Source organism: Nelumbo lutea, chromosome 6 (genome assembly GCF_056320005.1).
Source record: "Nelumbo lutea isolate HS-2025 chromosome 6, American lotus-T2T, whole genome shotgun sequence".
Classification (NCBI taxonomy): domain Eukaryota; kingdom Viridiplantae; phylum Streptophyta; class Magnoliopsida; order Proteales; family Nelumbonaceae; genus Nelumbo; species Nelumbo lutea.
In genome coordinates this window covers 24117871-24142554 of record NC_142689.1, presented here as the reverse complement: position 1 = coordinate 24142554, position 24684 = coordinate 24117871, and the positions used below count along the sequence as shown (strand labels likewise).

At 36.5% G+C, this 24684-nt stretch overlaps 1 protein-coding gene across 7 annotated transcripts; it reads right to left on the bottom strand.

The window, feature by feature from the left end:
- Nucleotides 1–5387: 5387 nt before the first annotated feature.
- Nucleotides 5388–23981, bottom strand: LOC148847979 (putative transcriptional regulator SLK2). Of its 7 annotated transcripts, XM_088949331.1 has the most exons (12): nt 23852–23914; nt 23245–23392; nt 21887–23124; nt 21568–21699; nt 20902–20950; nt 13672–13886; nt 13519–13587; nt 12564–12664; nt 8592–8685; nt 8400–8469; nt 5677–6654; nt 5388–5598 (listed from the first exon to the last, which is right to left on the bottom strand). In XM_088949331.1, the coding sequence occupies exons 3-11, from the start codon at nt 22625–22627 to the stop codon at nt 5684–5686; spliced, it is 2442 nt and encodes an 813-aa protein (XP_088805457.1). In that variant the 5' UTR covers nt 22628–23124; nt 23245–23392; nt 23852–23914; the 3' UTR covers nt 5388–5598; nt 5677–5683. The 7 variants fall into 7 exon arrangements, with proteins under 7 accessions (XP_088805457.1, XP_088805455.1, XP_088805456.1 ...); XM_088949329.1 differs by lacking the exon at nt 23245–23392 and having other exon boundaries at nt 21887–22860; nt 23852–23981; XM_088949330.1 differs by having other exon boundaries at nt 21887–23392; nt 23852–23918.
- Between the last annotated feature and the right edge of the window lie 703 nt (nt 23982–24684).

Below are 24684 nucleotides of genomic sequence, written 5' to 3'. Positions count from 1 at the left end.
ACTCATCACACATTTGTGATGAATTCATAGTCGAAACAGGTTGCGATGAACTTTGGACCCGCACGGACTTGCGATGAGTTTAAAATCATTACAGAATCGCGATGAGTGTCGATTCACAGCAAATCAAAAACATGTGCATCGTTAAATAACGTGTGTGACAGGACACCCCGTGAGCCTAATGAGGGTGCACAAGCTAAATAGTGACATCGCCAATGCCACATCTTTTTAAAATGGTCACGATAGGAAGTAGTACACGTGCATTATAAGAATCCTTAGACGAAAGGAAAATTCATCATTAAAATATCTCATAAGACACGTAGTGAAACCCTAGCAGTGTTCCCCAACAACTAACACCAAATCCAAGATTCCCTTTCCTAATGGGAACCAAACACTTTTGTCTCATTCCTTTCAGGACCTTAGGGTCCCTCCCTATAAATAGGAGTCCAATTCATAACAAGATAATCATTTCTATCACCTCATTTGCTCTATCTTTTAGCCTACCTCCTGCATTCGGCTTTTCTTTGTCCTTCAAGGAGACTCCCATATGTAGCTTAACCACCTTACTCACAACAATTATTAAAAAATAAAATTTAAAATTAGATTTATGAAATGAAACATTTTAGACTAAGAAAAATGGGAACCTTCTCACTTTTTATATTAAAAACCATATTTAAAATATAAAAATATTAATATATATCCAAGGTCAGGTCGTTCGATTTTGGTCAGTTTACAAATGGACAAAGTGAAATTGATCCAACTTAGTCGAATTGGGAATATTTTTAACCAAAGCTAACATAAAATACTAGAAAACCAACCAACTCGAGTCGAGTTGATTGGGTTGATCGGTTTTGTAAGTCTGATGAATAAACCTAACTGAAATTAATTATTGTTATTTTTGTATTATACAAAAATTATTAAAAGTAGTATATAAAATATGGATAATTATTAAATTATTTAAAAAGTTGAAAATATAAAACAATTGTATACTCTTGTATGTTTCTATTAGAGTCATTTACTAGAACACATCTTATAATTTTATATATTTACTTAAACCTACCTTATAGTTTTCATTTTACTAAAATTTCCCACATATTTGACAATTTATTTACTTAATCAACCTTTCATTAAGGAGTGTTTGGTTTGCCATTAAGCCTATGATTTTTTATTCTAAAACATACCCTTAATACTTTTTTATACAAAAAACAAAATTGGCCAAATATAACCAATAGAGTGGTTGCTCGTGTCTTATCAAGGGCAAAATGGTATTTTTATTTTTATTTTTTATTAAATTTATTTAAATGGACATTAGGGTCAATGTTGTCATTTTCCACTATCATCTAATGGAAGATTGAATAAATCCATTGCAAATTATAAGTGGTGTTTTAGTAAAATACTAACTATAGGGTAGATTTTTAGTAAATCCATAAAACTATAAGGGTATTTTAATAAATATCCCTTTCTATTATTTATCTTTTGCTTAATAAATCCCGTGCATCGCATAGGTCCCCATTAGTATAAACATAAAATGAGATTAATTACATGAAACTTGCCTATCTAGAATCTAGACCAAGCCTAACCCATCATAACCAACAAACACTACCATACACATACTATTATTAAACCAACTTGAGTCCTACCCCTCAAACCCAAATCCAAACCCCCTACATCTCCACAATCTGGCTCAAGCCCATGACCAAGACCAAATCTAAGTCCACACCCCTAGCTCAACCCACTAATTCCCATTTATTTTTTTTATAATTTATTTTAATAAATCAAGTTACATAACAAATGCATATTGCTGAGCAATTGTTACTTTTATGTTGATAAAAAGTAGCTATTAATATAAAATCAATTATATTTTAAATTACATATAGAATATAGATTGCTTAACATGGGTTTGTGGGGCCAGTTATTACTTTTATGCTAATATAGAAGTAAATTCAATATCTCCAATCATATTTTGAAATCTTAGTAACTATTACATGAACATGATCACCTTGTCTAATTTATTTATTCAGTCATATATGCACCTTTTGGTTATCATCATGTTTCCCTTTATCCATTAAGAGAGAGAGATGCCACACAAGAAATCATTCTACAGGAAATGAGGAAAATTGTATTTGGAATTAAGGTTTTAAATGGCTATAAGCATAGTTGAGGCTTAATGGACCATAAAGGTGAGGCCTAAGCCTCAAGGTGTTGCAAGGCATAAGCCTCAAAGCTTAAGAATAAAATCAATTAATGTTTATAGATAGATAAAAATAACATACAATGTACTAGGTTAAAATAGTATAATGTATAAATATCCATAAGATAAAGTTTATAAGCAATAAGTTTTACAGTTTAAACATTAAATAAAATAATAACTAACTGACTAACAATTATAAATATTTTACATTTCATGTTTCAAGATATAAAGTTCTAAAATAATTCAAATAACCAATTTAGAAGAAAGGAAACATATGAAGAATTATCCATATAATTGGGTTTTGGATTTATGATCATTCAATTAAGAAAAGAAATGAGAAAAATAACAAACTTTGGATGTTAAAATTTAGATTAATAATAAAAAAAATCTCACTTGATATATCCAAGAGAAACTAAGAACTTGATTGTTTGTTTTTAACTCTCCTAAAACACTAAGAATAACTAATAAAACTTGATTTCCCCTACTGATTTTTCGTTCTTACTCTTTTTATTTATTTTCCCCATAATGACTAAAGTGTTTCTTCAATATATTTTTGAACTATAAAAATACATAAAATATATATATTTTTTGCATTAAATGTTAAATAATCATTGATACTTGAGGTTTATGTTTTAAGTTAAGCCTCACAGCTTGAGGCAAAATTTATACGTGGAAGACTCATGCCTAAAGGCTTTATGCCTTTTATAACAATGATTAGAATCAATACAATTTTTGAGCATCTAGGGTTGCCCACATTTTGCCTCCTACCATTATAATCAGAATGTTCATTCCTATCATTCTTGATCAATAGATAGGGAACAACCCACAAAAATTAAAAAAAAAAAAAAAAGCATGTAGTCCCGTACTGGTATAGCCAAAGTCAGAAAGCAATAAAGGATATATTAAAATTGCTAGTTTGAGAAAGCCAGATTTATTGGTTATCCACCACCACCACCTCTCTAACATAAGGGTGGATTTGAGCCGAGCCGAGCCGAATAGTACAAGGCTTGAGCTCGGCTCGCCAAGGTAGTACAAGGCTCGAGCTTGGTTCAAGTTAGAACCTTGAGCTCAACCTCGGTCCGAGTAAAAAACTCGTATGTTCAAGATCGATTTGAAAAAAAAAGTTTTATAAAATTAAAAAATTATATATAAAAAAAATATATTTTTTATATTTAAAAAAATTAAGAATTATAATATTTTTATTATACATAATATTTTCTATAATTATATATATATATATATATATATATATATATATATATATATATATATATATTTAAGCTTGACTCGTTTATTAATCAAGCTTGTAAATTGGGCTCAAGCTCAATAAAAACCGAACCGAATTGAACTCTTTACGAAACAAGCTTGAGTAGCTCGTGGCCACACCTACTCTAATGGATATCTTTTTCTTTTTTTTTTCTATTGAACTCCTCAACACAGTCTTTCAAATCACCTATACGAATGAAAACAATGAGTACATCACAAGTGGTTAGAGTCCCTAATCATGTCTCCCTTGGGAGGGGTGGGGGGGGGGGGGGGGATATAAGATATCATCTAGAAATCTTCCATTATAATTGTATATTAAATAGTATAAAAAAATTAGACTAAAAATTATCAAAATATTATATATTATTAATAAAATGAGTTAAAATGATATCTGTTAGGGATCTAGGGGTGTAAGTCGAGCGGGTTGGGGCTGTTGGGTCATGTTTATGGTCAGCCCAAGCCCGAGGTCAAGCTCAATCTTCCCAATTTGAGCACAACCTGCAATGTAATTTGATGTACTCAGGTTGGGCTTAGGCCCGGAAAGGGCTCGTGTTGATTAATAAATCAGTTCTAAAATTATATATGTATGTATGTATGTATGCAATTGAGGATTTATGCAAATATGTATGTATATATGTAAATATGTATGCATATATGTTTTTATATAGGTAAATATGTATATACATACAAATATGTATGTATATATATGTAACTGTGTATGCAAAAATCTACATATATACATATAACGTATATGTATGTGTATGCAAACGGATCGAATTCAAATCAAGGTTATTCAAATCCAATCCAATATTGTTCATGCTGGATATAATCAGATCTAATAGGACTCTATTTGCACTTGAATCCTATCGATAAGTCGGATCTTCAGATATGATCCAACCCAACTTGTTTTCTTTAAAAATTAATGAATTATTAAAAGAGAAAAAATAAAATATACTAATTTAAATTAAGTAAAAACAAAAAATACAAATATTTTTTAATTATTTTCATCATATATATACATGTTTTTTATAAAAAACAAATATTATTAACAATTTATAAAAATATAATATAAAAAAATATATTGATAGATAAATAAATAAATAACACATATATTATAATATGTATATATAAATAAATATATTTATAATATAAATATATAATATGTATCAAATCGAATCTTCTCAAATCTGATGGGGGCAATCTGAATCCGATCTAAAGATTCGGACAGGGGTGATCCAATTTTGACCAAATAGGATCGAATCTCAGATCATGCTCCGATCCATTTGCACCTCTATTTGGGCTACCTAAGAGATAAGCCCAGACCCAACCCCAAAAAAACAACAAAAAAAAAACTTTAATCGAAGGGCCAAAAATCCAAGCCCAATCCAGACGGATTCAATTTGGGCTCAGGCTGGGCTGGATCCATATTTGATCCATAAAAAAAATAGTAAAAAAATTGAGAATGACTTTAAATAACTATATTTGAATTTTGAACCAACTAGTAAACCAATAAATGTGTACATGTATTTGCACGTGGCAGTATCTCTAAGAAAACTATTTATAATTCATAAGTAATTTCTCATTATAAGTGTGTAGTTTCTGAACTATTATTATAAGTGGACAGTTTCTGATCCATTAAAAGTGGTCAGTTTCTAAAATGAGAGTAAAAAACATTTATGCTCATTATATACTTAGACAAAAAGGGTAGAAAACATCCAATAAAAATTATAAAAAAAAAGAGCATTCGCTCTTTTGTAGATAGTATAGATTATAGGGGTTTTTAAACTACACTCCCCTTCAGAAATATTTTTTGCAGCTCCCTCATAGTCAACTAATCCCCCCCCCCTATAAACTCGGGTGGGTAGCCTCCACTTTAGAGGACATTACATGATTTTTCGTTGCCTTCAAAATCCATGCCATGTGAATGAAGTGCTGATGCAACGAGGAATAATATAGCATAGCATAAATACAAGTGTCAAGAATCAAGATGGTGAGATGATTAGATTACACTTGGTGAAATTAGAAATGGCAAACCTCAAAACTGCCAAACTCGTAAAAGCTTAAAGACAGAAAGCCAGGGTACCAGAACATGTTAATACAATGACAAACGCCAAGACTCTTGTCATTAAAAAACTCCCCGAGTCCTGTACAAAAAAAGAAAGTACATGCTGGGTCACTTCCCCGACGTTGGTCATAGTAACAGTCAAATAAATAGCACGTACCCAGTTGTCATGCCTTCCAGCCATAACCCAGGTCCCCAGGGTCACTGTTAAACATCCCGTTATCTGTGAAATCATGAGATATATCCTGGACCATTTCAGGCAAATGAAGATTCTGTGGCATATCCGCCATTCTTTCACTGAAGCTGTTATTGCCACCAACCCCTGACGAGATGCTGTTAGAAGCAGCTTTGAAACTGTTGCTCCTGTTTGGTGTCACTCCCACAAAGCTACCGGCAACAAAGGTTGCAGAAGCAGCAGCGATGTTCCCAAACCCTAGCCCATTTCCAAACATACCTGCCGTCCCAGCCTTCCCTGGCAAAGCAGCACCCTTGGTGCCACTTATCCCATTTAAAACATTCTCTCCCATACTTCTACTTGCATTTTGCCCACCATGGCACTGCTGCTGTGGTTGCTGTTGCTGCTGATGCTGCATTCCTCCCCCACCGTTACTTACCATGTCCTGTAGCAACTGCTGGATCATGTGTGGCTGCAGGTTCTGGTTACCATGAGAGGATTGTCGGAGGTTCTGTTGGATTTGGTTATTAACATTCAGTGAGTGTAGTGGTTGTTGAGGCTGCTGCTGGTGGGAACTTGATAAGCCATTTACTGGTCCATTTGGCATAGATCCTGGAACCAAAGACCTCTGACCTTGAAATTGAGAAGAGAGTGCTTGGTTAGAATTGTTGAAGGAACATGAAGCCTCCTGATGGAGCACATTAGGGTTTGAGTTCATAGAATTCTGCCTCAGCATATTTTGATAATTGCTCAGTGCAACTGCAGCCTGTGCAGTGCCACTCAAAACTCCATCTCCTACCATGTGGTTACCATTCATGTGGTTGCTTAATCCAGAATGCATTGCCATAAGTTTATTAAGGGTGTTATGATCAGTTGGCAGACCCTGAGCACTTGCTAACTGCTCCATTTTCTGCATTTGGAGCTTGGCTGTAGAAGTCTGTCGAGGATAATTCTTCAAGCCTTCTGCAAATGAGGAAACTTCTCATGTTAAGATGGGAAATAAAATTTCTATATCCTCGACAGAATTATAAAAGCATTTTGAAACAATGGATGATTCCCCACCCCCTCACTACCCAGAATTACATATCATTGCAGGCTACCCAATTGATAGAGAGGTTAGCCGAAATAGAGTTCTAGTGGTTTCTATTTGCAAGGTCAAGGATATCCACAATAGCCACTCTTTCCCTCCCTCCCTCCCTACCCCTCCTCCCAAAGGTTCTAAATTACAAAACTATAATCCCCACAGGTCACCCTCATGACCATATTCAACCCAACCTACCTTTTAAACCCTGTAAACAAAGTTTTCAAGGCGCAAGCGAGGCAAGGCGATGAATTTTTTATGTTAAAAACATAGACTCTAGGGAAGTTCTGTTCCCTAGGTACCATAACCATATTTCTTTAATGATTATTCATGATTTTCATAAGAAAAGTATAAATTTCATATTAAAGTATAGAAAATCAACATATTCATGAGAATAAAAGGAAGAAGGAAAAGAAAATTCAAAAAATATAGGGGCAGAACCCTTATTTTTGTTATAGGAAAAGAAGAAAATAAAAAGTATTGGTAGTAGAAGAAGTAGAAGAATATATGGAAGAGGAAAATGTGCTGATTAGATAAAATTTTAAGTTCTTCCTTACTTATTGGTTCAGGTTTTTAAGTCTTTGAGGGTTCAATACAGCATTTAAGTTCTATTTTATAATTATAATCTCAAAAAAGAATGAATAAAATAGTATTTTATGGTAGGAAGTAGAAAACTGCTAGGCGAGCCTCAAAGGGCACCTTGTCACCTAGGCATCGCCTTGACAACTATGCATGTAAAGAGCCCCATCACTTGCAGACCATATTTAAGTATTATCTAAAGGGTTTTTCAAAAGAATTTATATTAGTACATGTTTAACAAGCACATCTGCATGCACACACATAGCAAGAGACTGAGATAGTACAGAGGAAAAGATAAATAATGTATTAAGGAAATGGCAAAATATCTAAAATATTGGAAGTTTTCTTTGCATTGGAAGTCCAAAAGAAATGCCAAGTTTTCATTAATTAAAAATGTCAAGGGGATAAAATCATATATGAAGGATCGCTATCCTATATATTTTAATCAAATTACCACATGCAAGGTTAAAATGAGAGCATCATGGAAAAGTCACATTAATATGACTGTAATGTTGAAAATATTATTTTAGTCATGCTAGCCACATTTCAAACCAAAAATCAAAGAAATCATGTCAAGAGTACTGAAAAAAACCCAGCATCAGCTTGATTTGAACTGCTCATTCAGGTGGGCACCTCAATAAACCAACATTATTGCTGATAAATATGCAATAACAGGAGTCATAAGGGAATACCTGTGATAGGGGACACATCCAAAGAAATCATGTATAAAAAGTTTTTGAAAAAAAAAAGGATTGCCCTCTAAACTGAACAGCTCATTCAGGTGGACGCCTAGATCAATCCAACATTATTGCTGATAAATTAGCAAGAGCAGGGACACAAGGAAATGTGTGTGATGGGGGAGGGGAGGTTCCTGGGAAGGGGTTTATAACAAGGTGATAGCATGTAGCAGATTCCAGATACCTTGGCTATTGTACTTGGTCCCTTGCTTCATTTTTCTTAAGTTGGAGGTTCCAATGATAAACTAATGAAATGATACTTACTGCTGATGATTAAAAGATGTGTCATAAAAGAGTAATAAATGATTTACCAATAGGTCCAATATTGTGCTCCCGACTGAAATCTATTAAGTCTTTCATACTACTTACAACTTCAGCTATCTGTTGACAGATACAGTACATAAATGTGAGAGCCAAGCAGAAAGGTAGAACAAACACTGCAGTGAAATTCAGAACAACTATAAATCATTTAATCAAATAACATCAGATACATGAAGATGTACCTGCAGCGATCGAACATATCTTTTTGAAAATCCCAGGTCATTAAGTGATTGTAACTCCAAATGTCTTGCCAACTGACGCCCAGCTGTCAGGAACCTTTTAAAAGTATAAAATATGTATATCAAAAACTTGGTCCACATGCATAGACACAAATTAATTTGTTGGCTGATGTGCATCGTATCGGGGGGATACCGATATGCCAAATATATAAGATCTGGTGTTCTGACCTGTTTCAAGGGGTAGAGAAGCCTTAGGCCAACCCCTCTAAACAGGTTTTTGAAAGGGTAGGGGGGATCAAAACACCCAATACACTCCATCTGGCATGTCAGTGTGTATTGATATTTGGAACCTTGGTTGGCATGTGATGCAAAGCCTCTCTTTGTTCAGGAGAACCAATGTTAGACAATGATAACCTGACAAAAGGGGCTAGATGTGGCAAATCCCTATGATGAGGAAAAGAGGCCGCCAAATTATGCTGGTATGGTGTGCTTTAAAGAGGCAACGAAAAGAGGGTTCTCAACATACCGAACCTCGAAACAAAACCTGAGCCATTGCCCTCTTATCCAAAGGACAAATTTGAAATCAGCAGAAGGGGTAGATAAAAAGCTGATGGTGTCAGATAGGTGGCAAATCAGTAATATACACCATCCAATTGGAATCTCAATAGACAGGACAATAAGAGAACCTAAACAAGTAGCTGAAGCAACTCAACCTAGACCAGACTGACACTGGAGCAGAACCAAACCAGGCTGATGGTGAAATCCCAGGTGGGCCAGGTGCATGTTACAACTTAATAGGTCATGTCATTTAGATAATCCCAAAAGAATTTGATCAGATGGCTTGGGTGACAGACAATGGTTTCCACCTATCATAGTTCCCACAAGAGACCTTTGTTTGGAAAAACAATCTAAGATGTACACAAGCAGGGAAAAAAAAAAGAAAAAAAAAAGTCTCTAATGGCGGCACCTCTAGACCATGTCATTAGAGATAAGAATGATGGGGACTTAATGATGACCGGGTTAACTATGAGGAGGAACAGGATATGCATGACATGTCAAGAATGGGCAGCTTAGACTCACATAAAGCATAGAAGGTAGACAAGGACCAACACTAGGGCAAACATTCCATTTGCAGAAGACAGGTTGGAGAATGAGGACACACAATAGTGATGGCACTGATAGAGGTCGCAAGATTAGTAACAATCCATGGAATCCAGCAAGGTACTATCTCAAGACTGAAACCTATCAAGGGAACAACCTACCAGATACTGAATTAATACACACGCACACACTGCACAGTTTAATGTATGGAAAATGGATGGATGATTGAAACCACAATGAGGCCTTCTATGTTTGAAGACCTCCAAATTGATTCTTAAATGCTACCTCCCCTGATAAAAATCAAGAGGGTGACACATCCCAGAACCTTGTGGTCAAACTAAACAACCTCTAAATGCACAGTTTATTTCTTCCCCTAGCTCTCCTGCAACTTGTTATCTTGAAGGTACTCCAACTGTAGTTCATATTATTTCAGCTTCCTCACGATGTTTGAATTTTGCAGATTCAAATGCATCTAATCACACTTAACTTAATGATTCTATATCTGAGGGAAATACAAGGGAGTTGGGGTAAGGAAGACTAGATGAAGGGGACGGGAAGATCCAGAACCTAATCCAGATAATCTTTGGTGAGCTAGTTGAGTTTTAATTAGATATTGAGGCAAACTCTTTTGAGGGAAGATGACACTCCCCCTTTATTGGCCGCTTCTGTACAGGTAGCTCCATAACCAAACCACACACCCAAATCCTTGACCCCCAATCAACACACCAGTTACATGTCAAGAGAAAGAAACAACTAAAGTTAACATAAGAAGAAAGAAGAAAGAAGAAAGAAATTGATGAAGTTAAATAGGACATCAATTATGAAAATTAGAGGGGGATAAAGAACAATGGAAGAAGGGAGATAAATAGAAGATCTCAAAGGGATTAAGGAAAACAAAGCAATATAGAATACTACTTCTTTTGAGGGCTGAAAGCATCCAAAAAGTGAATCAATTGTTTGGCATATCACATAATGTTACTTTTCACTCCCTGGAAAAATATTGCATTTCTCCAATGTAGAATATTGCATTTCCACTTTATCAATTTCCTATAAAAAGTATAACCAGCTCAACTAGCTAGAACCATAAATATAGAATATTGCATTTCCACTTTATCAATTTCCTATAAAAAGTATAACCAGCTCAACTAGCTAGAACCATGAATAGGTTGTTGGTCACCTGATGCAACATAAATATAGAATTTTGTTGATGATTAATACAATTAAATTGTACAATGACTATCATGACCATCTTCTTTCCACTAAGATTGAGGGTTAAAACCATGGTTAGACCTAAAAAGGATGTAAGGATAAAACCACTAAAAGAGTTTATTTGACAACCACAAAAAAAAAGATAAAGAAAAAGAAGTTTCATGATATTGCACCTTTCTTATTTGTGACCCCTAGAGCAAGACTGACTGCTAGTGTATTGACTGAACTTGCTGTCAACTAATTGAATTATGAAGAGTGAAAGTTAATGATTTTTTACCTAGAGCAGCCATATGCTAAGGAGATCGGCCAATTAAGCTATCCCTCAATTGAAGTTATTAATTAAAATGTCTCAATATCATTGAGTGAATCATAGTTATGGGAGGAAAGAAATGCAAGAATCTTTAACGAGCAAGAAAGGAAAAAGGGGGGCGATAATTGAGTGTATCATGGTTAGAGTGGTGCATAGGATCAAGGTTGTGGATCGAAAAAGCTGGACACCACCTGAGAGAGGCTTTATAAAGTTTAATTTGATGGCAGCAACATTGGAAATCCAAGGGCTTTTAGAGTGGGAGGAATCTTTAGAGATGAAGATGGTCATGTGATGACAATGCTTTCAGGCCCAATTGGAATTGATAGTCCCTGGAGAAATAATATAGTAGGTCCCATAAAAGGAGTGTCAAACAGGCATATGGACCTAATTAAGTACATTAATGATGGTCAATGACTGATGTAAGAACACCTGGGGGAGATACAGGAGTTTGTAATAAAAGCAGGACTTCATCAAGGGTCAGCATTTAATCCTTATTTATCCACACTAGTCATGAATGAATTAAGAAGCATGTTAGGAGAGAGGTTTCATGCAAATGTTGAATGGCATAGTATTAATTTGATGAAACTAGAGTGGGAAATGTAAAAGTGGATCCATGGAGACTGCATTACAATCAATAGGTACTAACTACTAAGATAAATAGGATTAAAATAGAATTTATGAAACATAAATTTAATAATTAAGATTGGAGATCAAAAGATGCCTCAATCTGACATCTTTCATCATACTGGTTTGATAATTCAAAACATTGGAGAGGTCAGGACTCGGGAGGATGTCATTCATGGAATTAGAAAGGAATAGATGAATTGGATGGGTGCATCTAGGGTTTTGTGATCAAAGAGTACCACCTAGGCCTAGGCTAGAAGGTAAATTTTTATATAACAGTTAAAGCCAAAATGTTGTATGCAGTAGAGAGTTGGGCAGTCAAAAAACATGTCCAAAAAATGAGTGTGGTAAGATATGAACGTTTAGTGGGACAAATATAAAACTAGAAAATATAGGATTCAAAAATCAGCATATTCATGGGAATCCACAAGTAGCCCTGAAGGTTGAGAAAATGAGCAAAATAGACTAAGGCGGTCTGGTCATATGCATAGAAGACCATCTACAGCATTAGTAAGAATAACTGATCTATTGCAAATTTAAGGGTCTAAAGAGCCAGGATTGCAGCAAAAAGGATATTGATTAAAGTAGTGTGGTTGGCACAAAAATCTAATTAATATAGCATAAAAAGGACTAGCTGTGGAATAATATAGAGCAATTCTAACAATCATAACATCACTAAGCCTTTGGGAATAGGAAATATTGTCTGGCTAGACAAATGTTTGTGGACTCACATATTGCAGTTTGCCTGTAAATCCTGTGCTGAAAGCCCAGCAGCTCCACTCTCAGAAACAGCAGATTGGTATTTTTGTGCAACCTGCACCAACTGATTCACCTGCAAAGTGCAAAAACATGTTTCAAATTGCAACATATTTGAAGGCATTGGTAAAAAAAGAATCAACATATATAAACAACACCTGAACCAATTATTTCCATTTGAAAAGATAGGAAATAACTCTTTCATCATTAACCATAAATTTTTGTTAAGAAATGAGGTTGAAAAGACCAACTCCCAAAAAGATAGGATAAAGAAGAAAAAGAAACAAGAACCTCAAACAAATAAAACAGCAAAGGAGAATACAGAACAAAACAACCATTATTCCATTAAGAGTTCGCAATTTCAGCCAACCATAGCCACAAAAAAAAACCTTCCGCCATGTTGAATGATCTTAGAACCAATCTGAATGAAACCCTGATGTGATGCAGAATAACCCAAGGACCAGTAGAACCATCCCGTATTCCTAATAAGTTACTTTGATCTCATTATTGCAGTTAAGGAGTAAAAAACACATATCCTTTTAACTTCTAAGGTTTCAGTTGATTACCTAGATATCTTTGTTTTTCTGGATGCTTTACCATACCTAATGTGGTTATGAAGAATCAAAGATGAACTCAAAAAGTACATCAAATGATATTACTTCAAAAAGCTTCCAAAAGTCAAAAGGCCAAATTGAGGAGACAGAGGAGGCAGAAACAGAGACACAAAGTAGGAGATCACTTCAACCATAAACAACTTCTTATTCAGATCCAAATGTTTATAAGACCACTAAAAAACATCAAAATAATATTTGATGATAGTATTTAGACTCAGCTTACCAAGCCCTATTATGTTTAGTCCATAAACCAAATTGACTCAGAAACATTGCACCAAGTAAAAAGAAAGAAAAAGTAAAAGCACAAAAAAGAAACCTGTGGTGCCACCAGCCTACGGAGGAAAAGTTCCTCATGACGTCGTGCACAGAATTCCCAAGACAGAATCTGCAACAAGAAAAAGAAGGAATGATTTAAAAAAAAAAATGAATAACAGATTGATAATCCTAAAGTACATGGTTGATTGCTTACCTTCAAATCATGAGTGAATACAATACGAAGTTGACCCTCACGAACAACACGGAGATGTTCATAAACACTTTCTTGAACTGCTTTTCCATACTCCAGAATCATTATTCCTGAAGGATACTTACATTCACGTGGCATATCCACAAACAAAAGCTCATCAATAACACCACTGTCGAACTTTATGTTATTAAGCCTTGGGAGTACTTCATAAGTTGCCTCTGTCGCAAAAATAATGAAAAAGAATTAAATAACTAAATAAAGAAAAAATAAATAAATATTTCTATTAAAGCCTCAAAGGAAATGGTTTAGTTGGGAACATTGTTGATTTTTTTTATAGTTGTCAGGAACATAGTTGATGCATCAAATTGAAGACAGCCTAGCCAAGCATCATGCAGATAAATAAGGTTCAGTGAGCAAGTAATAATGCAGTAACTAGGGCTGTAAAAGGACTGGATATATTATATACCTAGATACAAATCCAATTGTATTATTCTGACAATTGAATCTTCATCCATGGATTCCTATTGGACTTGGATCAGATTTGAATATTATATACCATTAATAAATTAAACTGAAAAGCGACAAGAAAATACGTTGTTAATAAGATGGACTAGAAATAACTAATATTATGTCACTGATAAAATGAGTTAAAAACAACTTCCATAACTTGAAATTAGGACCCTTACAATACTTCAACAATTTCCTAATATATATATATATATATATATATATATATATATATATATATATATATATGTGTGTGTGCATCATCCAAAGAGAAGTACAATTACCTCCCTATTACATACCTCTTACAAACTAACTCATCCCTTTACATTCCGCTTTACAATTGTACCCAAAACATTTGCTCTTGTCCCACTCCTTGTTTAGCCAAATTGTCAGCTATACCATTTATATCCCTATAACTGGTTTTGAATTCAGACTTGAACAAGCAGATACTATTTACACCCCTAGTACTGAGCATGTAAATGTATTAGAAAAGAAAATGAAGATACAAACAGAACCCTGGCAGTCATTTATCAAAAAAAAACAGAACCCTGGTAGTTAAACCCCAAGCCAAAAGATAGCGTATAACCAATCTAGCTACAATAAACTAATGCAACGGCAGCAGAAACCAACAGTAATCATGGTAATTTCTTAAAGCAAACACCCTTGACTGACCTAAGCATTCCAGCTAGATTCATATTACTAGCAACCAAAAAAAATCAACCTAAACGCGCTTGAAGTAGACCTAAAAGCTCCAGTTATATTTACTAGCAAAAAATATCCATGAACTAAAGCTAATATAAGCTCCCAACATGCTCATCAGATAATAATTCTGCAAAAGATAACCTAGTTTGGCAAGGGCCCAAAGCAGTCATATTACCTATCACAACATGACCAATATGGAAAGTCATGTCTCCTTTTTTATAAATGAATAAGATTTTATTAAAGAGAGATCAAAATGATAAGTCAATACAGGCTTCCCAGGGAGAGGCACGAGCTGATACCTCTCCTAAACAACAAAACATTATTACATCAGACTAAAAAGCAACAAGTTACAGAGCTGCCCAAAATAATTGTTCCCTTGAGGCCCCTTGCTTAGCTAACCCATCTGCCATGGTATTAGCTGTTCTACCCACCCACTGTGAGGTAACAGTCATGTTCCTTGAAAACCAATTAACATTCCACAGAAGGACCCTGTAGCACCAAATAACTGAACCTGGATTTGTCAGCCATCCCACAACTTTGGAATCTCCTTCAATAAGGAAATTCTGAACTCCTAACTGTTCTGCAATCTGAATACCATGTACAGCCGCTAGAAGCTCAGCTCTATTAGAATCTCCTATACCCACAGGGCCTGAGAGCAAGGCTAAAATGTTGCTGTCTTTATCTCTCAGCATCCCTCCTATCCCTGAAGGACCTGGGTTGCCTTGGCTGCTACAATCAAAATTCAACTTTAACCAATCTTCCAAAGAAGGCACCCACACAACTGGTATCCTGTTCTTCCTGATATGGTTATTAGCCACAACTATCCAATTCCTCCAAATATCATCAAAAGAGAATGTGTGAAAAGAGTTCTTCCTGGTATCTTGTTCTTCCTGATATGCCGGAAGGGGTGTATCGGACTGTGTCGGGGCTCACTCCCCCTTTTTTTAGTTTTTTTTTTTTTAACTTGGTTCAAAGGGGTCAAGTTAAGGCATGTCTACCCCCTGAACCAGGTTAAACCCCTAAAACACCCCCTGTAGAGGCATATTGGGAAGCCCCTGATACAATATGTATTGGCCAAAACAGCCCGATATGTATCAAAATTTTGAACCTTGGTCAAAATACAATCCTTTACAGTCTGAATACTTCTCTACTTCTCTTGGAATAGCCTCGCATTTCTTTCTTCCCAAATTGTCCACAAAGCAGCAGCTCTAATGCATTTCCACATTGTTCTACCATTTTTTATGGGCCACACAAAGGAGGAAGGGTCAAAGAGCTATCCTACGGCTGTAGTCAGATTACACTTGCACCCAAACAAGACAAAGATCCAACCCCAAATAGCAGCAGAAAAGGAACAGGTTAAAAGCAATGTTTTAAAACATGGAGGCATGACGTGAGGCGTTCCACTACCTAGGGGCGTGAGGCGTAGTTCAGAACGCAACAGGCATAAGCCTCCCAAACACAAGGAGGCATAAGCCTCCTTACGAGGAGGGGGTTAGGAGGAGGATGAAGATGAATGAGGGATTTCATTTTTTTCTTTATTTTTAATAAAAATCTTTTATATTAAGAAGAACAAAGATGCATAACATTAGTTGAAAGGGGGGAGGGGGGACTCTTGTCGAGTGGAGGCAAGCTCGCTTCGCTTGCTCGCAAGAGAAGGGGGCAGGGGGCAAACCGCTTTCTTTCCCCTTATCCTTTCTTCCCTTTTCTTTCCTTTTCTTTTTTTTCTTCTCTTTCTTTTTCTTTCCCTTCCCTTTATTTTCCTTTCATTTGTTTTCTTTTTTCTTGTATTTTTATATCAGATGTGCATGAGGCGCATGAGGCGTATGCCTCTAGCATGCTTAGAGGTGTTAGCGCCTCTAGTATACGCCTCAGGACGTTTTGAGAGCACCTCGCCTAGAGGCGCCCCTCCATGCGTACACCACCCACGCCTTTTAAAACATTGGTTAAAAGTAAGTGGGAGCAATCCTCACCATTAGCCCCGCAAAGTACACACCAGTTAGGAGACAAATGCATGGAAGGCCTTTTCTTCTACAAGCAATGCAAGGTATTGATCTTTCTATAGAACACCTCTCAGCAGAAAATAATGATTTTAGGAGGAACAAGTCTAGACCAGATCTCCTTAGCTAGAAAACCCAACTGTTTGGGGGAGAAGCAAAGAGACTTAAAAACGGAGGCACACATGAAGTAACCTTTTGGAAAGTCATGTTGTGATATGGACTTCAGTCTAAAACCGGGTAAATAGCATACACTAAAAGTCTTTCACTAGTCTTGGCACTTCATCTCTAAAACGCATTGAATAAACCCATGTGTATCTAAAGTGGTCATCAACAAGTGTAATAAAATACTTGTAACCATTCTTTGAAGGTCAAGTAACAGGGCCCTCCACATCAAAGCGAACAATATGGAAAGGAAAATCAAGTCATTTAGTTCTTGAAGGATAAGAAGTTCTACAACATTTTCTTAATAACACTATAACTCCGATACTGACATAGACTTGAATAACTCTAGAAACAAAACCTTTAAAAGAAATATGACAAAGGCGGTTATACCATAAGTTAACTTGAGTCTTATAGGATGGACATGTAGACTCTATAGTTGCAAGGCCAATTTTATTAGCCAACACATAGAAACCATTGACCATGCTTCCTCTACCAATTGTCTTCCCAGAGGTGAAATCATTGAACACACAAAAACGAAAAAGTCACTAAACAATTCAAAGAGCTAGTAACACTACTAATGGACAACAAGTCAATAGGCAATTTTTGAAAGAAAAAGGTCATATGGAAGAGATATAGATCCCTAACCTCCTATGGAGGAGAAAGAGCCACCAACAAGTCCCACTTTATTTCTTCCGAGGAGAACCGGAGAAGGGTATAGGATTGAAACAAAGTTACTTACCAGTCATGTGATTTAAGGCTCTAAAATGAATAATCTAGGAAGGTTTCGTAGAATGAAAAGACACATGGAAGGCAAAGGTGGTGTTAGCTGATGTAGATGCAAAGGAAGTGGAGGGGGTAAGGCTATAATCCATCTAACAAAGTGCCCTACCATACAATTCTAAGTGAATGCCAAAGGTGTTGATGATGTCCTCACCAAGATTAGCACTAGAGAAATGTTCTTGATTGCTCATAGTAGAACAATTAGATTAAGTTTCCTGACATGCCATGTTCGTTGAAGTATACTTCCTTTGACCCGATTTCTTGTTTTGGTCTTGTGCTAGTTTTTTATTTAACCTTTGAGTCCATTTTTGCTTTCCAATTAGATTCCAACAAGTCTCCCTAGTATGTTTGGACCATTAACAATGAGTACACCATAGCTTGTCTTTGTCATCCCCTTTCTTTTGGAATTTTCCCTTCCTTGCATGACTCATACCACTCATGCATCCCCTAGTAGCAAGGCTATCTGCTACCCCTCAGGAGCATTCATTGTGTTACCCCTACTTTCCTCAAACTAGACTAGAGCATACACTTCCAAGAAAAGGAAGACCCCTTTTGCTCAAATGTTGAACTCTAATAGGCTCATATATAGGATTCGGCCCAAGTAAGAAGGCAAAAACACATTGTTAGGACACCAACTTCTTATAGAAGCCTTGGCATCCTCATAATTCTTCCACTTAATACTCTGATAATAATCTCTCTCCTTCTAGACTAAAGTAAGGGTTGAGTAATAAGCAAATAAGCTTTGTTCCCCTTGCTTACATGTAGAGGACTCTGCTTGTAATTGATAAATCCAAATGTATTGTCTCTGTTCTGAGTAAGGAGACTTTACCTGCTCCCAAATTTCCTAGGATGTATCAACTCACACACATAAAGTTCTTTTTAACTGAAAGGAAACATGGACGGAAGCAGCTAGGACATAGTTAAATAATTCCCCTGATTCCAATTACCATGCTTTGCAGTTTCAAATGTTGGCTCCTCCTTCACAGTTCCAATTAGGTAGCAAATCTTACCTCCAGTTGTGATATGCGGTTTAATCTCCTAGGACCATGCTAGGTAGTTCATACCATCAAGTGTGGTAATTGTCATGGGAAAACTCATATGGTCCACTCCATTGTCCGGTCCTCCATGACTACTAATAGAGGTAACATTAGAGGTAGCAATATCATCAAATGCCATGAGAGCACACCTTAGGTAAATAAGATTATTCACTGCTGTCTACACAGAGTAACAAGGAAAACACCATTCTCTGGAGCAAACCAGCATCTTCCTAACAAGCTGAGACCCAAAAACAAGCCTCTACCAACAGAAAATGATGATAACACTACTGAATTCCCATTTAGGAACACCACTACTCTTCTAGGACCAAGACTAGGTCACTTGCACATCAAACAACAGCACTCTGCAACTATTACTAAGATAATAAGTCATACCAGACCTAGCACAGGTCACAAACCTCAACATAAGGGAATCATACAATCCACAAAGGGTCACAAGGGGCTTCTAGATTGCTCTATAGCACTGGGCCACCACAACCACAGAACTGTCTTTGGTACTACGACCAAGATAGAAGAGGGAAAACAGCACATGAACCTGTCTCGGATCAAACCAATGTGGTTCTCCTGTCTCAATCTAGGGAAGATGAAGAATAAACAAAAAAGCTGTCACGATCTGCTCTCAGGTCTCAGATCTTAGCACTGATACCACACTATTCATGAAATGTGGAAGTCTCAATCTAAGATCTCAGATCTTAGCTCTGATAGCACTCCTTTTTATTATTTATAGGCAGCAAAGGAAAAAATGTCAAATGTCAAAAGTGCCCTTGCAGCGCAAACAATAAATACAACAAGACAGAAGTTTTTCAGAACAAGAGATGTATAGCTGAAGATATTATAAAGAAAGCAGCAGACACCTTTTACCCTTGGCTGTCAGTTCACCTGGCTAAGGAGATACCATATGATCATTCTTTTTTATTTGCACTAGGGGTGTTCACAAGAAGAACCAAACTGATCAGATCCAACCCGATCTGGTCGGTTTTTTGAAACTTTTGGTCAGTCTCGTTTTATAAAATATAAACAACCCAACAGGTCGGGTTGGTTTCGGTTTTTCAATCTGAAAACCGAACCAACTATGCTAATAAAAGTCTAATACTTCTGGTTTTGGAATAGAAACAATGGGACTCCCTCCACTTTTAAGACTTTACACAATACTTTTTACAAATATAGACAGTTGGACTCCACTTTAGTTATTACTTTTTTAATATTAGTCTTGAAGTTGGAGATAATTAGGCTCCCCTTCATTCATAACTTTTTTGTAATAGTCTTGAAGTTGAAGAGGCTTACACAAAAATGGCAACCAGCTTTGGGTTTGGGGTTACTTACTCAGCAGCCTATATGACTTAGAAAAAGATGGTGTTTGACTCAAACACGCAATGAGCCAATTCAGCCAATAAGAGCCATATACAAAAAAAGGTAAAGGAGATTGAAAATCAATAAATCACCCTTGATGACCAATTGGCCATCACTAAACTGGACCAACCAAACTGAAAAACCAACCCAAACTGACCCTTCATGTTTGGGTTGGCTTTCCCTTATAACCGGTCGGTTTCAGGTTATTTGTTTATCAAACTGACCAGGTCGGTTCGGTTGAGCAAAAAACCTACAACCAACCCGTAAACACCCCTAATTTGCAGTCTTTTTATCTTGGTGTACATGGGTGCTGACTTGTATAATCTTTTCTGATACTTCAATCAATGAAATACAGTACCTTATCTGATTGACAAAAGGGGAAAAACTATCATCTATAGTTTTCTATGGGAACCAAGAAGAGAGTGCCCAATTTGGACATCAACACATGTGGCCTCAAACATATGATCAAGGCTGCCAATTATAGCCATTCATTGTCCAATCCTATCATGTGTTTAATCATGCTATTTGTTTGGAGACAATAAATCAAAAAATAAGAAAAGGCACAAGAAAAAGGGATTCCAATAGAAAGAAAACATGACAATCAAAACGAGAAGACTATGCAAAAAAGAAAGCATAGGAGACATGTTCTAAAAGGTTAATTAAACTCCTAATCTACTTACCAAATCCCCTTCCTGTTTTAGAATTACAAATGCCACAATGCCATGCATCCTGAAACAAACAAGAAAGGAAGATTTTAACTTTTGTCATAACAATAATATTGACCAAAAATAAAAAAGAAAGGAAGAAGCACAATTAGTGTTGCATGGGCTCACATGGGAGTCGGAATCTGACACATGTCCAGGAGTCCAACTCAGTGAACCCCAAAAGGTAGGATTGGTGGACATGTCTCACATAAATAATATTTTATATTATTTTTAAAACAGTTAAATTACGCATACAATTGACAAGTTAAACTCACAGCCTTTGCCTATTTTCCACATAGCTATATGAATTGTTTATCATTGTTTTCCTAATTTCATGTTAATTGAAAAAGGTACAATAAATAATGGATCATAAATCATGTGTAAACTGGAAAAAACATAAATATACAATGCCCTGTTGGACAGCTTAAATGGTTGACAAGGCATTTAAAATGAGGTTTCATAATTTTGGAGAGTTCATGTGGTGGGGATTTTGATAAATCCGCCTGATTCACACTGAGGCATCTATAGAAGTGATAGGTTACAACAGAATGAAGACACACACGTCTGTACAAAGCCATACATTACCATTACAAAGGATATATATTGATAATAAGAGAATACATTTTTAGTAAAATAACTGACCATAGCTGCCTGAGGGAAAACACCAAGGGCATGATGTCCAACATTATCATATAAAGATAGACACCACCTTTTCTTAGCACGAGGAGCAAAATATTCTGCCACAAACTTCCTCCAATAGGCTATACTATTGTCCTATTAAAAGAGCAAGAAAGACAGCAGAGTTACAAACCCCTCAATTGAGCCAATAAATGATTTGGCATCACCAAAAAATGAAAATAATATAAGAAAGCAACCCAATGAGAATATTTAATTAGTAAAAGGAAAAAAGAAAGCAATGGGTGCAAATAAACAAGTTTACTCAATGAAAGCACCAACTCACAGGTGGGTGATGACGATGATGATAAATGTACTGCATTAGCCGGTGAGCACATACACCATTCTCATGTGGGCGCTTTGTGGTAGACAGTGGTTGTATCACTTGCTGTTGCAGGTGATGTCTAAGCTGTTGGTGCTGCTGCTGCTGCAAGTGGGCCCGCTGCATCTGTGGCATAGAATGCAAAATCTGTTGTTGCTGCTGGCGTAGTCTCTGCTGCTGAATCAAGGCTTGTAACTGTGGATTGTGACCTTGAAACTGCATGGAGTCATGTCTCTGCAGTAGCTGTTGGATAACCTGCTGCTGCAGGATGTCTTCCTGCCTGGTGTCTAGCCGGGGTTTCTTTTGCATCTGGGTTAGATTATTTGGTTCCTGAGATGAGGAACTTGGGATATGGGTGCCAGTAGGAACTGAAACTTGGCCTGTTTGTGGTGTTGGATGTGATGAAGCAGTGGAGGCCCCTTGCTGTTGCTGTCTCTGTTGCATTTGCTGAGAGCTCTGATCTTGATGAGGGCTCTGCTGCACTATGGAGGATCCATCTATCACAGAAGAGCCCGAAATGCTTACATTATTGGACGAGAATGACATGGGTGATGCAGGTAAGCGCACATAAGATTCTGTGTTGATGCTAGTGCTTCTCTGCAGATGAGGTCCTCCAGAGAGTGCTGAATTGGCGTCTGTGACTAATGAACTTGCTCCAACACTTGGTCCTGAGTTTGTTGTGCTGTTCAAGACCACCCTATTCATGTCTCCAGAAACCAGGCCCAAATTTGAATGCCCTGCACCTGGAATAGAATTCGACGAGTTCCCAAAAGAAAATTTCAAGTGGGAGTGCACTGGGACCTGCAACTGCCCATCTCCTTGGAAAAAGATACCAGAGCTTGAGGATGACTGCACTGATCCTCCAGCCACCCGAGACAGAGCCACAGGGGGCACCGCCAACTGGTGGCTGGAATCCAAGTAGCTGTCCAGAGCCAGCCCTACAAACCGTATAGAAGGGGGAAATGGTCAACCGTATTCACAGAAAAACCCCCATACAGGAAACCCTAATAAATTTACCCGAACCCAAAGCCACCATAAAGGATTTCCTTCGAGGCTTCAATCAGATGAAATGAAAGAAACAACTTATCCCTTTGTTTGTGTAATGCATTAGCAGAAGGAAAGCTTGAATATTTGAGCAGAAAGGTTACAGACGGTCTAAAGAATCTCTTCCAAAAAAGGAGCCGTGTTAAGGGTCTGCGTTACTGTTGATGAGAAGACAAAGCAAAAATAACAACAAAAGCGATAACCCAAAATTAATTACAGAAGAAGAAAATGAAGAACGATAGAAGAGGCGAAGAAGGGAAGAACCAACTCGAAACCACCTCTACAGTAAAACGGATTCAGAAGAAACAGAGAAAAGGTGGGGGGGGGACTTCCTGCTCAAACCCTCTAATGCAAACGAAAATCCGAACCATCCAACGAAAACCCTAATTTTCTACCAGAACAAGTTCCAGCTAAAACCCGAAATTCCTGCACAACAATAGTATGAAACAATCGAAACATACAGTTGCAGAAGAAACTCAATCAATTTCATCATCTTAAACTTTAAGGCTTACCTACGTGAAATACATTCAAAAATCCAAAAAGAAATTAAAAGTTCTAAACTTTTAAATCACGACCTAAGGGAACAAAATAATTAGAGAAGACTGCACAAATCGGACACATGAACCATCAAATTGTCTTCACTGTCAAGTCTCAACACAAGGAACGAAAAAAAAAAAAAAACTAAAATACCAAAGTGACAAACAAGCAGGAAGAACAAAACGGAAATATAGAACTATACGTGAGTTTGCACTGTTAAATAGTGAAGAGATATTCTCAGAGACATTTCAGAGAGAAAAAAATATACACAAAATTCAAAAAAAAAAATAGAGAGAGAGAGAGAGAAATAACTAAAAATTAATTAATCGATTAAGGTATAATGCGGACCTGAATATCGAGCTGGACAAGCCAACCAGCAGCCGGCCACCTAGCAAATCATCTTCTTCAAACAAAACAGTCATCGCCTTCGTCGACGATTATATAAGTTCGCGGCCTCGCGGGAATTGCAGAGAGTGACTGGCTGCACCGGTTGAGAACCCTACGACAACCGGCTATCTCCGGTGTACAGATATGAACAGAGAAGCGACTCGGGCTCGTCTTCTCTGACACTCAAACGTTGACGTGGCAACGTTTTTATGTTTGACGTTCCAACGAAACAGAGAGGACAATGACAGCGACAGTGACAATTCTGACCGTTGGATCTGCCAGGAGGGACAGGAAAGATATGTATATGATGGAAACGGAACAGAGATAATAAGCCCTCTTACCGAAAAAAATAAGAAGAAAGATGCGAGTGGAATCGGAATAGAGATAAGCCCCTCGTGTGACTCTGCCTGTCAGATGCGAGTGGAGATCGACTTCCTATGTTTATTTTTGGGTTCTATTTATAATTTTGTGTTTTTTATTATTATTTATTATTTACTATTATTTGAGCATAGTCTGTTACCTCGTACTAATTATGAGGATAGTACTTTGGATATTTTTTATTCATAATAAATTTTTGACACATATAAATATATAATTTTTATTTGATATTTTATATATAATTAATATTTAATTAAAGAGATTAAACTAATTTTTTATTTTAAATAATAATCCACTTTTATGAATAAATAAGGTTTTATATTTTTTTCTTTTCAGTGGAGTTAACCATCACTACCTTTTTGAGTGTGAATGTAACTATAGATTGAAGTTCATTTTTTTTTATAAAGAATGATGTT